This window comes from Gigantopelta aegis, chromosome 2, assembly GCF_016097555.1.
Source record: "Gigantopelta aegis isolate Gae_Host chromosome 2, Gae_host_genome, whole genome shotgun sequence".
NCBI lineage: Eukaryota > Metazoa > Mollusca > Gastropoda > Neomphalida > Peltospiridae > Gigantopelta > Gigantopelta aegis.
In genome coordinates, this window is record NC_054700.1 from 33,668,996 (window position 1) to 33,682,900 (window position 13,905).

Below are 13,905 nucleotides of genomic sequence, written 5' to 3' on the forward strand. Positions count from 1 at the left end.
CTGTGATTGTATTTAATTCAGTAGTGCCATATCCAAACATTTCTTTCTGGGGAAGGACCCCCATATCCCCTCTTGACTGATTGTATTTAATTCAGTAGTGCCATATCCAAACATTCTTTCTGGCAGAAACACTGTATGTCCAAAAAGCTATTATACAATACAATATTATACAATAAAATGAATATGACAATTAGAAAGAACATACCTGAAAATAATGATATACTTTGACTGTTGGTGTTTTGGTGTTTTCATTTCCTTCAGTCATTTGTAGGTTTCTACTCAGTTATATTTCATATAAACATTTACAGGCTAATAGTATACACAATATGTTTGCTTAATCTTTTAGTTCCTGGGTCATTGTTTAAAGTGGAGGAATTCTTTTTGGAAGACATACTTAAGTCGTAAGTCAAAAATTCTGAATTGTACATTATGTGTTAAGACTATAGTATATAACATCAATATTGGTATACCAAACACTATGATATTGATTTGCATGATATAAAGTAAAAACATGGTTGCCTATAACATATAATGGATACCAGAAATGGAAAAGTTCAAAGATGTACAAATAAACATCAATAAAGTTTTTGTTCTGGCAGGAATGGCATCAACTTTTGTGATTAGCTCAAACTTAAAGCAGAAAGTCCTAGATAAATGAAATTTGTTAATCTTAATCTTAATGCATGAGGGAATTTTTGAAGTATTAAATTAAAAGAAAAAATAAATCCTGAATGTTACATCACAAATGGGTTTTTTCTCCATCGAATCAATATGATGTATGACAATTCTACGAAATTCTTGTGTTAATTTTTAATTACTGTACTAATTCATAGCCATTGATAGTATAAATGACTGAAATATTATTGCACAATTGATGACTATGCACTGTGCATAATTAGGTCTTTCTATTTTTTTTTTTTTTTTTTTTTTTCTAAAGTACAAATTACACCAACAAGAAAATGGAGAAGTACAAGCGCGAAGTGGGAAGAGGTAATGTATTGATGCTCATCATTATTCATAGGCAGTGTGTGTTTGTTTGCAGGTTTCTTATCTCATTCTAACACATTAATGTCTGTCCTGGACAGATGGCCTAAGTTGCATGTCCTTGACCATGTGTTTAAATCTAGTTGAACACCATGTTGCATGTTGTTTAAAGCAAGTTTGGCTTCACATTTTTTTTTAAATCTGCTAGTTTGCAAAACCTCTTTCAAAATGATGAAAAACTAGATATTTATAATTAGCACATTACTAGCAGGATTAGCATTAGATATTTAAAATTTGTAAGCACCTTATTTGTTGGATATAGCATTAGTAAACCGTTTTCTTGTATAAACAGTTGAGAAACAACAGAAACAACTGGATGAATGGTGCAGCAAGTCTGGGTCACCCAAGGACAAGATTCAATCTGACAAAAGTCAAGTTGCAATGGAAATAAAGAATGGCCAATCAGATGCTCTAGAGGTGAGTTCATTCATTCTTTCTCTCTCTCTCTTTCTCGTCTCTCTCATATCTCTCTCACTGTCTTTCTGTGTCTGTCTCTGTCTTTCTCTCTCTCTCTCTCTCTCTCTCTCTCTCTCTCTCTCTCTCTCTCTCTCTCTCTCTCTCTCTCTCTCTCTCTCTCTCTCTCTCTCTCTCTCTCTCTCTTCTCACTCTCTCTCTCCTCCCCCTCCCAATCTCAGTCTCCTTTTCTATTCTCATTTGTGTTTTGTTTTCTAGCTTGGAGAAGAAAAGGAAGACTTGGAACCAGAGATTGCCCTGGAGATGGACAAGCTTCTTGCAGAAGCCTGGCTTACTGGTGACGAGGAAATCTTCTCTCAGATATTTCATCTCATCATGAGTGAAAACGTCAGTGGTACGTTATTAAAACACTAAAACAGTATCCATCATAAAAATAAAGGTAAAGATATGTCCTTTTAGTTACTGTGCAAACATGAAACATCTTTTAATTTTGTAATAATATCAGGAGTAAATATATAGGGATTAAAATAATAAATAGAATATAACTTCTTTTTTCCCCCCCCCCCCCCCCCCCCCCCAAAGAGTACCTATCAATGAAAATAGATAGGGATTAAAATAATAAATAGGATACATAACAATTTCATGTACATTTAAAGTAGAAAAAGAAAGTGAAAAAACACTATCAGATGTTGTGGTTTTCTTTTTCCTTTTGAATACTAATTGATACATTTTAAAAGCTTTTCATAACAGTTTTAAAGCACAAAAAGAGTGACCCATCCTTCCTTATTCTGATTGTCTATGTGTTTTATCACTGTCGGTGTGTTTTATAACTGCCGGTGTGTTTTATCACCGTCGGTGTGTTTTATAACTGTTGGTGTGTTTTATCTCTCCTAGTTGATTATTCTCACTCGGAGACGAGCGTCACTCCACTGATGATTGCCTCTGGTCGAGGTTTTGTTGGCGTCACAGAACAGTTGCTCAACCTCGGCGCCAACGTCAACATCAGAGCATCAAACGACTGGACCGCCCTTGACTGGGCAAAGAAATTTGACAGAATGGAAATTGTCGAAATACTGGAAGCTAATTTGTAAGTTAAACATCTTGGACGAAAGATACAAAGAAATTTAATAGAATAGAAATTGTTGAAATCCTAGAAAGTAATTTGTAAGTTAAACATCTCAGATGAAGGGTACAAAGAAATTTGACAGAATGGAAATTGGCGAAATCCTGGAAAGTAATTTGTAAGTTAAACATCTCAGATGAAAGTTACAAAGAAATTTTACTGAATGGAAATTGTCGAAATCCTGGAAAGTAATTTGTAAGTTAAGCATCTCAGATGAAGGGTACAAACAATTTGATAGAATGGAAATTGTTAAAATACTAAAAAAGCTAATGTATAAATTGAGCATCTCAGATGAAAGATACAAAACATTAAATAAACTACAAAGTTTCTATTTTACCTGCATGGATACATGTATGGCTTGATTGGATTTTCAACTGAATTGGTTCCGGTATTACCGTACAACCGGACATTTTCGTGGTCTAAAATGTTTGTGGTTTGGGGACTAAAAACATTTAAAGGTTTTTTATTTTCGAGGATTTACAAACCTGAAATGCAAGTAGTTTTAATTTTGTGGTCTAGCAAATATGGTTTGCGAGAATATTGTTATTGTTGATTGAAAGTTTCATGTCGGCTTCCATTTGATTGATATCGCCGGAGCCTAAAGTTCAACAATAGAACATTCAACTGCAGTCGGCTAATACATTACGCTATCAGCAAGACAACTTTATCACAGTCTGTGTTTTTAATTATTTAAAGCCAATTATGATTTGTATGAGTTTTCTAAGTCAGGCAGTTTTGTGTTTCATATTTAATCTGAGTTTGACATGTTTCATTCACACTCAAATAGTAAGCTGGCTCACTTATGCAGTACGAGCAGTTCAAAGGTTTAGTTAACTGCATTCCGCATTCACTGTAGTGTAACTATACAGTTTGTGATAAACAATCAACGACATGCTAACAATGACTTTTATGATGTTTTATTCTAGTCTTAGTGTTATTCTTCTTCTTTTTTTAATTGTTAGTGTTGTTCACCAATAAATATGTTTTCAGATAAATATTGTCTGTTTATTTCTAATATAATAACTTGAGTATGCTATTGTCTTGTAATTTCCTGTGGTCTGCGCATGACAGGATGTAATATATAGTCTGTTCAATTGTTAGTTTCTGTGGGGGCTTCGAAGACAACAGGAGAGGAATATACTACCAATCAACTATAGTGCTGCGCAGTCACAATGAATATTTTTGATAGAATGTGTTGGTATTTTCAAGGTTTTTAATTTTCGAGGCTTATCACTTACCCTTGAAACCCATGAAAATAAAACCCCACGAAAATTTCTGGTTATACAGTAATGAATTTGATTTTACTGGCACTTACACTGTTGGGTGTGGATCAACTTATGCGTATAGCTGGGTGATATTTACATGTGACTAAGAGATAAATACTGTTGATAAGTTTGGCCTTCTATGTTTACTTCCGATTAACTTAACAATAACGTGTATTTGGTCACATTTCTATAATATAATTGTTATTACATGTCTACCGTATTACTATAGTTTTGACACCCAATAGCCGATATATTTTTCATGCTGGGGTGTTGTTAAACATTCATTCATTCATTCATTCCTGTATGCTGTATTTCTGTAGGACTGTCACGGAGACAGGAACGTTGGAGGATTTGAGTCTCCAGGAGTCGGAGGAGGTTTCAGCTGAAGATAAGGAACTGTTGAACATCTACCACCACAGCTTCGACGACGAACACGTCGACATCGACCTCGTCACCTCTCTCGTGCACAATATCACAACGTCAAAGAAAGAAGGTAAATGATTGGTTACGGACCACGGGATGAGAATAAAAAGACTACAGTAGCTGCATTTGTTAACATTCTCCTGAGTCACAGGAAGAAAATGTTTTATTTAACGACACACTCAACACATTGTATTTTCTGTTATATGACGTCGGACATATGGTTAAGGACCACACAGATATTGAGAGAGGAAACCCGCTGTCGCCACTTCACGAGCTACTCTTTTCGATTAGCAGCAAGGGATCTTTTATATGCACCATCCCACAGACAGGATAGTACATACCACAGCCCTTGTTACACCAGTTGTGGAGCACTGGCTGGAACGAGAAATATCCCAATGGGTCCACCGACGGGGATCGATCCTGGACCGACCGCGCATCAAAGAACGCTTTACCACTGGGCGATGTCCCGCCCACCCTGAGTCACAGAGCCCTGTTAATGACTCCAGTTACAAGTTTATATATATATATATATATATATAGTCGAACTTTGTTAAATCGAAGTTGAAGGGGACAACGAAATAGTTCGAGTTTCAGGGAGTTCGAGTTTTCGAAATTCGTACAGCAGACCCCAAAGTGAAACTGCATTGTAGTATTATCATTTCGTTGATATCGGAAGACACGTTTGCTGCTCCATCCCTGTCCCCAACACACAGATGTTAGCACATTCCTTCTGTGTATATGATAAAACTAAGTAAATATTAACAGAAACTAGATAAATCTGATCAATTTGACGTACATCTCTGTGTACTTTTATTGTATTTATTAATAAATTAAAATACTGGATGTCGATTAGCACTAAGTACGTTTGTTTACAAAATAAAAAATACACAATATAAATAGCAAAATTATTGTAAATCACAAAAATCATTTGTATGTATGTATATCCACCTGTGTATTACCTGTATAAATGTATAAATATATCTGAAAATACATGCATATTACACACGTCTCAATGTCTTTTACCGTTAATTTTCTCTTCACACCCTTTCTTTCTGTCTCCAATCTGGCTATCCCCCCCCCCATTTCTGGGCCCTTCGCCAGATTGCTTTGATGACAAGTAAGCGTGACTATTAACCGATCTGGCTATCCCCCCGTTGCCGGGTCCTTCCCCAGATTGCTTGATCTCAGATGTATCAGTTTCTAACATAACTAAATGACTAGTAATGAATCATTTTGAATTCACACTTAAATAGCAAATAACAAATTTGACATGATTCACTCGTTTAAGAGAAAAAACAAACAGCGTTAATTGTTATTACAACAGTTCTTTGAAGATTACAAGACTATCCGTACTTTGTGTAATGAAGCCCGCTGGCGTGTACAAACACCGACAACCAAATGCAGGCATGTAGGATCATTTCATTCCGCATAGTCGGCGATCTATTATTCTGTAATTACCGCGTGTACCATCGATAGCCGAGACCAGTCGGGGCACTCACGCTTGGCTTGGGTGACAATTCATTTTTCATTAAAGTATTACCGGTACAGTTAAAAGGCTCAGTCACTCCACAAACAATATCCCTTAATTTTTTATGGTGGGACCAAAATATTACTTTGAGAGATAGAGTTTTTCGAATGTTCGAAGTTTGAGTGTTCGAAGTCTGTTATTACTAGTTTGTGTAGCAGTTCGGCCGGGACCGCCGTTTCACTTTGAGAGATCGACGTTTTTGAAAGATCGAAGTTTGAGTTATCGAAGGTCGACTGTATATATATATATATATATATATATATTCCTGTTTAGAATATTAGTGTCTGTATAATCACTGTGTTTTTTTATTGTCCTAATGTTTGTAATAGCTCAAATTTTGTTTTATTTCCTAATATATAATTCTAGTTTGGTCTATTTACAAACATTAGGATGATCAGAAACACATTGCACATACAGACACTGATATTGTAAACAAGAATATTTTTTTTAATATGAAATTCAGGGCTACCTTTGAGTGATCAGAAAGAAAGACATGTTTTATTTACGGTTATATGGCGTCGGACATATGGTTAAGGACCACACAGATATTAAGAGAGGAAACCTGCTGTCGCCACTTCATGAGCTACTCTTTTCGATTAGCAGCAAGGGATCTTTTATATGCATCATCCCACAGACAGGATAGTATATACCACAGCCTTTGTTACACCAGTGTTTATAACTGACTGGAACGAGAAATAGCCCAATGGGTCCTCCGACGGGGATCGATCCTGGACCGACCGCACATCAATCGAACGCTTTACCACTGGGCTACATCCCGCCCACCCTGAGTCACAGAGCCCTGTTAATGACTACATTTACAAGTTTATATATATATATTCCTGTTTAGAATATTAGTGTCTGTATAGTCACTGTGTTTTTGATTATCCTAATGTTTGTAACAACTCAATTTTTGGGGGTTCTTTTCCTAATATATAATTCTGGTTTGGTCTATTTACAAACATTAGGATGATCAGAAACACATTGCACATACAGACACTGATATTGTAAACAAGAAAATGTTTTTTAATATGTAATTCAGGGCTAGCTTTGGGTGATCAGAAACTTTCGCCAAATTATCTCAAAAATGCAAAACCTATGGCTATTTTGCAACAAATATCAGTTATTACACAAATTGTTTTTTGCCAAATTAAAATAAAATTTGCCTAATTGTTCTTCTAATTTTAGCTATCCCTGTAATTTCATTTGTTAAAAAGACTGTTTGTAAAAACCATGTGACAATAGCAGCAATCTGAGGACAGTCGTTTTATTGTCAGACACCAAATAGCCATAATTTAAAATGTGCTGAGGTGCCATTAGACAAACACATTCCTTTCGTTTCTTTGTCGAGTCCAAGTTATGTAATTTCCATATGTTACATGTGTAATAGCCATTGATTAAACAATGTGCTGGGGTGTCATTAGACAAACAAAATGCTTTCTTTTCTTTGTCGAGTCCAAGTTATGTAATTTCCATACGTTACATGTCTAATAGCCATTGATTAAACAATGTGCTTAGGAATTGTCATAGAAATTACAGAATAGTTCAGGATTTGGAGTGCACAGTAACATTACATCAAAGAAAAAGTCAAGAAAATGTGTCACTTTTGCCATTTGATTGACACATAGCAAGTTCATGTTAAACATGTAGTACATTCCTTTCCATTCATCCTGTGATAGTCGGGCAAGTGTGACCTAATTTCTTTGCTATGAATATTTTTAAATTATTAAATGAGCATGACATTTTTTTAATACGCAGGTGCCATATTGATATTTTTGCCTGGTTATGATGATATCGTGTCATTGAGAGATAGCATCAGTGAAGATAAAAGATTTCAGAATGAAAGGTAATTTATTGTCCGAACCAAATTGTTAACAACTACAAAAAATTACTCTCCTACCTTTAATTGCCGTTAGATTTCCTCCAAAGCTTGTCCAGACACAAATTGCAAAAAACCCACTACAAATATACAGATTCCACACATGAGACTGCAACGATGTCGCCGATATTGTCTTTGCTGAGATTGCATAGGGAAAAATACATGCAGTTTTCTGCCGTCTGCCATGTTGCTTGTTTATGGAATACTCTTCAAGAGGGGTGAAAGCCTTCAAAGTATGTGACATAATTAATATGAAATCGATGATCTCTAGTGGTATCATTAAAATAATAATAATAATAATAACAAAAAAAAAAAAATAATATGACGTCATCACGTTTGCTTTTATATCATAACATGTTATGACGTTGTTAGATTAAGTCCTATCCTTTCACTCCTCTTGAAGAATATTCCATAAAAAGTATGTGGTATCTGTGTCATTGTAATGTTTTTGTCAAGATTTGTGTCTGGATAAACTTTGGAGGAAATCTAACGGCAATTAAAGGTAGGAGAGTAATTTTTCGTAGTTGTTAACAATTTGGTTCGGACAATAGTTTTTTTTTCTTGTTTTGCTGTTGATATTTTAAAACTGTTGGTAATTTATTCCTGATTTTCCAGAATATGTGGTTATGATTGAGACAGACAAGATTAGTTAGAGATCGCTAATTATGTCTTGTGTGGTTTTGAATCATGCTCCTTTATTGTTTTTACTAAATTATAGTTTTCTTATAGAATATAAAAAATTAAACGATTAAAAATTACTCTCTTTTTTTTTAATTAGCTTTTAAATTTAGGTTTTCTTACAACATAATTATTTTATTATTTTTAAACATGTTTTAATATTAAAACACCTTTATAAAAAAGGATCTAAAAGTTTTAGCCAATCTTTAGCAACTAGTTAATTTGGCTACTATAGTACTGATGTGGGCACCTTTTTGAAGACTTCACAAACGATGCAAGTATTAAATTTGGTAATATGACATGAATATTTGCCTCTTGATAACTGTTGAGTTGTGTCTGATACTGCCATGATATTGACACACCTAATTTGCATGATACTAATTTCAGATTTCTGCTGTACACTCTTCACTCACTCATGCAGTCATCAGACCAAAAACGTGTCTTCAAGACTCCTCCACCTGGAGTACGCAAAATTGTAAGTCATGGACTATTAAACAATTTCTTGTATGTATGTTTTGTTATGTTTGTTTTTTTTTTTGTTTTTTTGTTTTTTTTTCAAATATATTTTTTCAAACTTCAAAAGAATTGGATGGTGAGATATAAATGTTACTTTTACCATATCTGTGGCATCTTCTTTTGAGTTTTAATGTTTTAATTTACCAAAGCGTCAAGTCTGTTTTCCGAAATGATACCTGGCCAATGTGGCTAAGTAAAAAGGAGAACATAATAACTGGTTACAGTGGACCATGTTCGACACTTGTTATTGATGATTAAAAATATGCTAGAGCTATTATATTTCCACATATGTTTCCACGTCTTTCTAAACGAGCAGTATGTCAGTGTGGCCAACAATTTGTCATACGCGAAATATGAACAAAACTCCATGTCTAAGACACACTTTAAAAAAAAAGAATAACACAAACATCAAACATCATCCATTAATAATATATTTTAGGCAAATTAATATAATTAATTTTTATTTAAGTTGTTTATTTGTTTTTGTTTTCAGATATTGGCCACGAATATAGCCGAGACCAGTATCACTATCATTGATGTCGTGTTTGTTATTGACTGTGGAAAGGTGAAAGAGGTTGGTTTATGTTTTCTGTTTTCGCTCATTGGTTAAGAAGTTCATTTGGGAAGGGGACATGATTTAGCTCAGTCGGTTGAGTGCTCGCTTGAGGTTCTTGCATTGTAGGATCGAACCACCTCGGTGGATCCATTCAACTGATTGGGTTTTTTCTCATTCCAACCAGTGCACCACAATTGGTCAAAGGCCATGGTATGTACTTTCCTGTCTGTGGGAAAGTTCATACAAAAGATCCTTTGCTGCATTAGGAAAAATGTAGCGGGCTTCCTCTGATGACTACATGTGTATGTGTCAGAATGACTATGTTTGAATTCCAATAGCCAATGATTAATTAATCAATGTGCTCTAGTGGTGTCATTAAAAAAAACCCCACTTTTTGAGAATGGCACATCGAGGTTAGGTGGATAGCAACATTTCTTTTCATTCTGGAACTTAAATTCAGTCAGTCGGGGGTTTCTGCCAGAGGATACAGATGGTAAAATTACATACCCTAAAATTTTGGAAATTAATGGATTTTTAATCTTGATAGATGATAGTAAGAAAACTGCTGTTTACAATGTGCCAAGTCACATGAAATGCAGTGTCCAATTTTAAAACATTTCAAACCCATAACCATCTAATAGGGGCACTTATGGTCTTGTTTGTTTTTTATTACATATCCTTGAATTATTTTCTGACAAAAAGCAGGTCTGATTGACAAATTTTAAGTTCAACATTCTTCTCAATGTATTAATTATATTGATTTCTTTGTTTTCTCCTAGAAAACGTTTGATGCTTTGACTTGTGTGACGATGTTGAAAAGTAACTGGATCTCCAAGGCGAGTGCTCAACAAAGACGAGGGAGGTAAGCCATACTCTTTGTTGACACATTATATTCACGGATTAAGCAGTATGATCCACGTTTGTTTTTTGGTTTTGGTTTTTAAAACATGCTTAGTAATACAGTTAAATCCCGTTGTCTTGAATACCGTTGGTGTCCGGGAAAGTATTCAACCCATCGGGTAGTTCGACCTAACCAATTGGTCAACAACATGTAAGTGTAACTTGGGACTTTTTGGTTTTGGTTCAAGCATTACGGTGTATTCAACACTTTCAAGTTTGACCCAACAAGATTCAGCTGTATAATGTTGGAAAGTTGATAGAAATGTGGTCAAACCTTTGAACGTTTTTTGATAGATCATAGTTACAATTGCCATATTACACTATTTTAAAAAAATTATATGTGATAAATGACTACAAATTAATTGATTCCACACATAATCTTTAAATAAATAAATTTTATTCCCCAATGAAGCCAGTTTAGACAAGAGTCTGCTGTATTTGTTTATCATGTATTGTGTTGTCTATTTACAGAGCTGGTAGGTGCAGGCCAGGTGTGTGTTATCACCTGTTCAGCCGGATCCGATTCAACCACATGCAGGAGTACCAGCTCCCAGAAATACTACGCTATCCACTACAGGTGAGTACCAGAAATACTACGCTATCCCCTACAGGTGAGTACCAGAAATACTACGCTATCCCCTACGGGTGAGTGCCAGAAATACTACGCTATCCCCTACGGGTGAGTGCCAGAAATACTACGCTATCCCCTACGGGTGAGTGCCAGAAATACTACGCTATCCCCTACGGGTGAGTGCCAGAAATACTACGCTATCCCCTACGGGTGAGTGCCAGAAATACTACGCTATCCCCTACGGGTGAGTGCCAGAAATACTACGCTATCCCCTACGGGTGAGTGCCAGAAATACTACGCTATCCCCTACGGGTGAGTGCCAGAAATACTACGCTATCCCCTACAGGTGAGTGCCAGAAATACTAAGCTATCCCCTACAGGTGAGTGCATGAAATACTACGCTATCCCCTACAGGTGAGTGCCAGAAATACTTCGCTATCCGCTACAGGTGAGTGCCAGAAATACTACGCTATCCCCTACAGGTGAGTGCCAGAAATACTACGCTATCCCCTACAGGTGAGTGCCAGAAATACTACGCTATCCCCTACAGGTGAGTGCCAGAAATACTACGCTATCCCCTACAGGTGAGTGCCAGAAATACTACGTTATCCCCTACAGGTGAGTGCCAGAAATACTACGTTATCCCCTACAGGTGAGTGCCAGAAATACTACGTTATCCCCTACAGGTGAGTGCCAGAAATACTACAGGTGAGTACCAGAAATACTACGCTATCCCCTACAGGTGAGTACCAGAAATACTACGCTATCTACAGGTGAGTACCAGAAATACTATGCTATCCTCTACAGGTAAACTTTTGTGTATCTCATTCAGGTTCTGCAGTAATATCGAAAATACAAATAGCCATCCTTTGACTATTCAGAGGTCATTCTAATTGCAAAAAAATGGAAAAATATTACCAATTTTTATCTCTTTCAGTTGAGGTATATTTAAAATATATTTTAAAAGTTAATCATTATTATCATCATTATTATTAGTCCCCTACCGGTCCAACTGGAGGGGACTATAGGTTTCATCTCCGTCCATTTGTCTGTCTGTCTGTCTGTCCATCTGTTCCACATATGTTTTCCGGATGTTTTTTGAAAAAGTCTTTGAGATATTGAGCTAAAATTTTGTGTATAACTTTATCGAGTACTGTTACAGGTCAAGTTTGACTTTCATGGCGATTTACCCATTTTTGACGGAGTTATGGCCCTTGTACTTAGGAGATATAAAAACTTTTTTTATAGAAGGCCTTGAGATATTAACCTGAAATTTTGTGTATAGCTTTATCATGTACTGTTACAGATCAAGGGACTTCTTTTTTTATAGAAGGCCTTGAGATATTAACCTGAAATTTTGTGTATAGCTTTATCATGTACTGTTACAGATCAAGGGACTTCTTTTTTTAGAAGGCCTTGAGATATTGAACTGAAATTTTATAGTGATCAAGTTGAACTTTCATGGTGATTTACCCACTTTTCACAGATGTTTGGTCCTTGAACTTAGGAGATACGAAAAATTGTTGGGTCAGGTAGGGGCAGATGTGTATTGCTTTAGCAGTACTCTCAAAATGCTTGTTATTATTGAGAAAGAAAGAAATTAAACCTGAATGGGAAACCTGAGGGAATGATCAAAGTTTTTTTTAAATTATTATCTTGAGGTTGAGGAAATGAAAAATGTTTCAAATGCTGTGTAATTATAGGATATTAAACTCGCTACCATTTCGTGTCATGTTTATGTCCCAAGTGAAATAAGTTTCAATGGTCACGCTAAAGCTTGTGACAACTGAAAATGATTTCACTTGGGACATAAACATGATACGAAATGGTAGCGAGTTTAATATCCTATTTATTATCCATAATCGATCTTAATTTATATCACTCATCTCGTTTCGTTGACGTTCCTGTAAGGTTGTAGTAAGCCAATCGATGACATCATCGTGTGACGTCAAAAGTGTTATTTCCTACTTGGCATTCTAGTGGGACGTATCACTTTGATATGTACCAAGATATTTGTAATCTTATGGATATTAAAATGTCTTTTTAGGAACTGTGTTTGCATACAAAGCTGCTTGCTCCAGTGAATTCCTCCATTGTTGACTACCTATCCCGGTGTCCTGAACCGCCAGCTTTTCTTGTCACCAGAAATGCCGTCCAGCTGCTTAAGGCAAGTTTCCTCATCTCCCTTGTTTGTGGAGTGAAATGGAGCCCAGTGGTTAGAGTGCCTGGTTTCTCATCTCCTATATTTCTGGAGTGGGGTGTAATTCCATGTGTAGAGTGCCTAGTAAGGTGTACAGGGTTGCTGGATCAATTTACATTGTATTAATAATATAATTTTCCACTCCAGCCCGGGTTTTGTTACTGGGATATGAAAGACTGTTGTACATATGGTTCTATCTTACAAAAGATCCCTTGTTGCCAATTAAAAGGAGTAGCTATTTTTGTTTTGTTTTTCAATGAAATCCAAACTGGCTAATTTTCAAATAGTATGAGCACTGGAAGTGGAGACTTAACATCACTGAACATGTAGAATTTGTCATTTTGTTTATAATACATAGATTTAATGTGTTAGTCACATGTCATGGTTATTCTGGTATTTTTAACTTAGTAAAGTCAGTAAACACAGTAATTGTTTTTCCCCTCTCTCAGGTGATTTCAGTAATCATTCACTTGTTCAGTCATTGGTACCGGCCATCGGTCAAGTTAGGCCATCGGTTTACAGACCGGTAGGTACTGGGTTCAGATCCCAGTCGAGGCATGGTATTTTTAATCCAGATACTGACTCCAAACCCTGAGTGAGTGCTCCGCAAGGCTCAATGGGTAGGTGTAAACCACTTGCACCGACCAGTGATCCATAACTGGTTCAACAAAGGCCATGGTAGCCTATGTGGTGACAGCAGGTTTCCTCTGAAAAACAGTGTCAGAATGACCATATGTTTGACATCCAATAGCCGATGATAAGATAAAAAATCAGTGTGTTCTAGTAGCGTCATTAAATAAAACAAACTTTA

The 13,905-nt window shown here is 35.9% G+C and overlaps 1 protein-coding gene across 3 annotated transcripts in view; it reads left to right on the plus strand.

The window, feature by feature from the left end:
* The window catches only part of LOC121384074 (3'-5' RNA helicase YTHDC2-like), a 43,766-nt gene that overhangs the window by 15,129 nt on the left and 14,732 nt on the right, over positions 1–13,905 (plus strand). For all 3 annotated transcript variants that reach the window (XM_041514298.1, XM_041514307.1, XM_041514315.1), the window contains 12 exons: positions 347–401; positions 938–990; positions 1,337–1,461; positions 1,717–1,852; positions 2,353–2,545; positions 4,167–4,339; positions 7,553–7,640; positions 8,739–8,826; positions 9,361–9,441; positions 10,203–10,285; positions 10,795–10,900; positions 12,942–13,061. In XM_041514298.1, the coding sequence (XP_041370232.1) occupies positions 347–401; positions 938–990; positions 1,337–1,461; positions 1,717–1,852; positions 2,353–2,545; positions 4,167–4,339; positions 7,553–7,640; positions 8,739–8,826; positions 9,361–9,441; positions 10,203–10,285; positions 10,795–10,900; positions 12,942–13,061 (1,301 nt within the window). The remainder of the gene's footprint in view (positions 1–346; positions 402–937; positions 991–1,336; positions 1,462–1,716; positions 1,853–2,352; positions 2,546–4,166; positions 4,340–7,552; positions 7,641–8,738; positions 8,827–9,360; positions 9,442–10,202; positions 10,286–10,794; positions 10,901–12,941; positions 13,062–13,905) is intronic.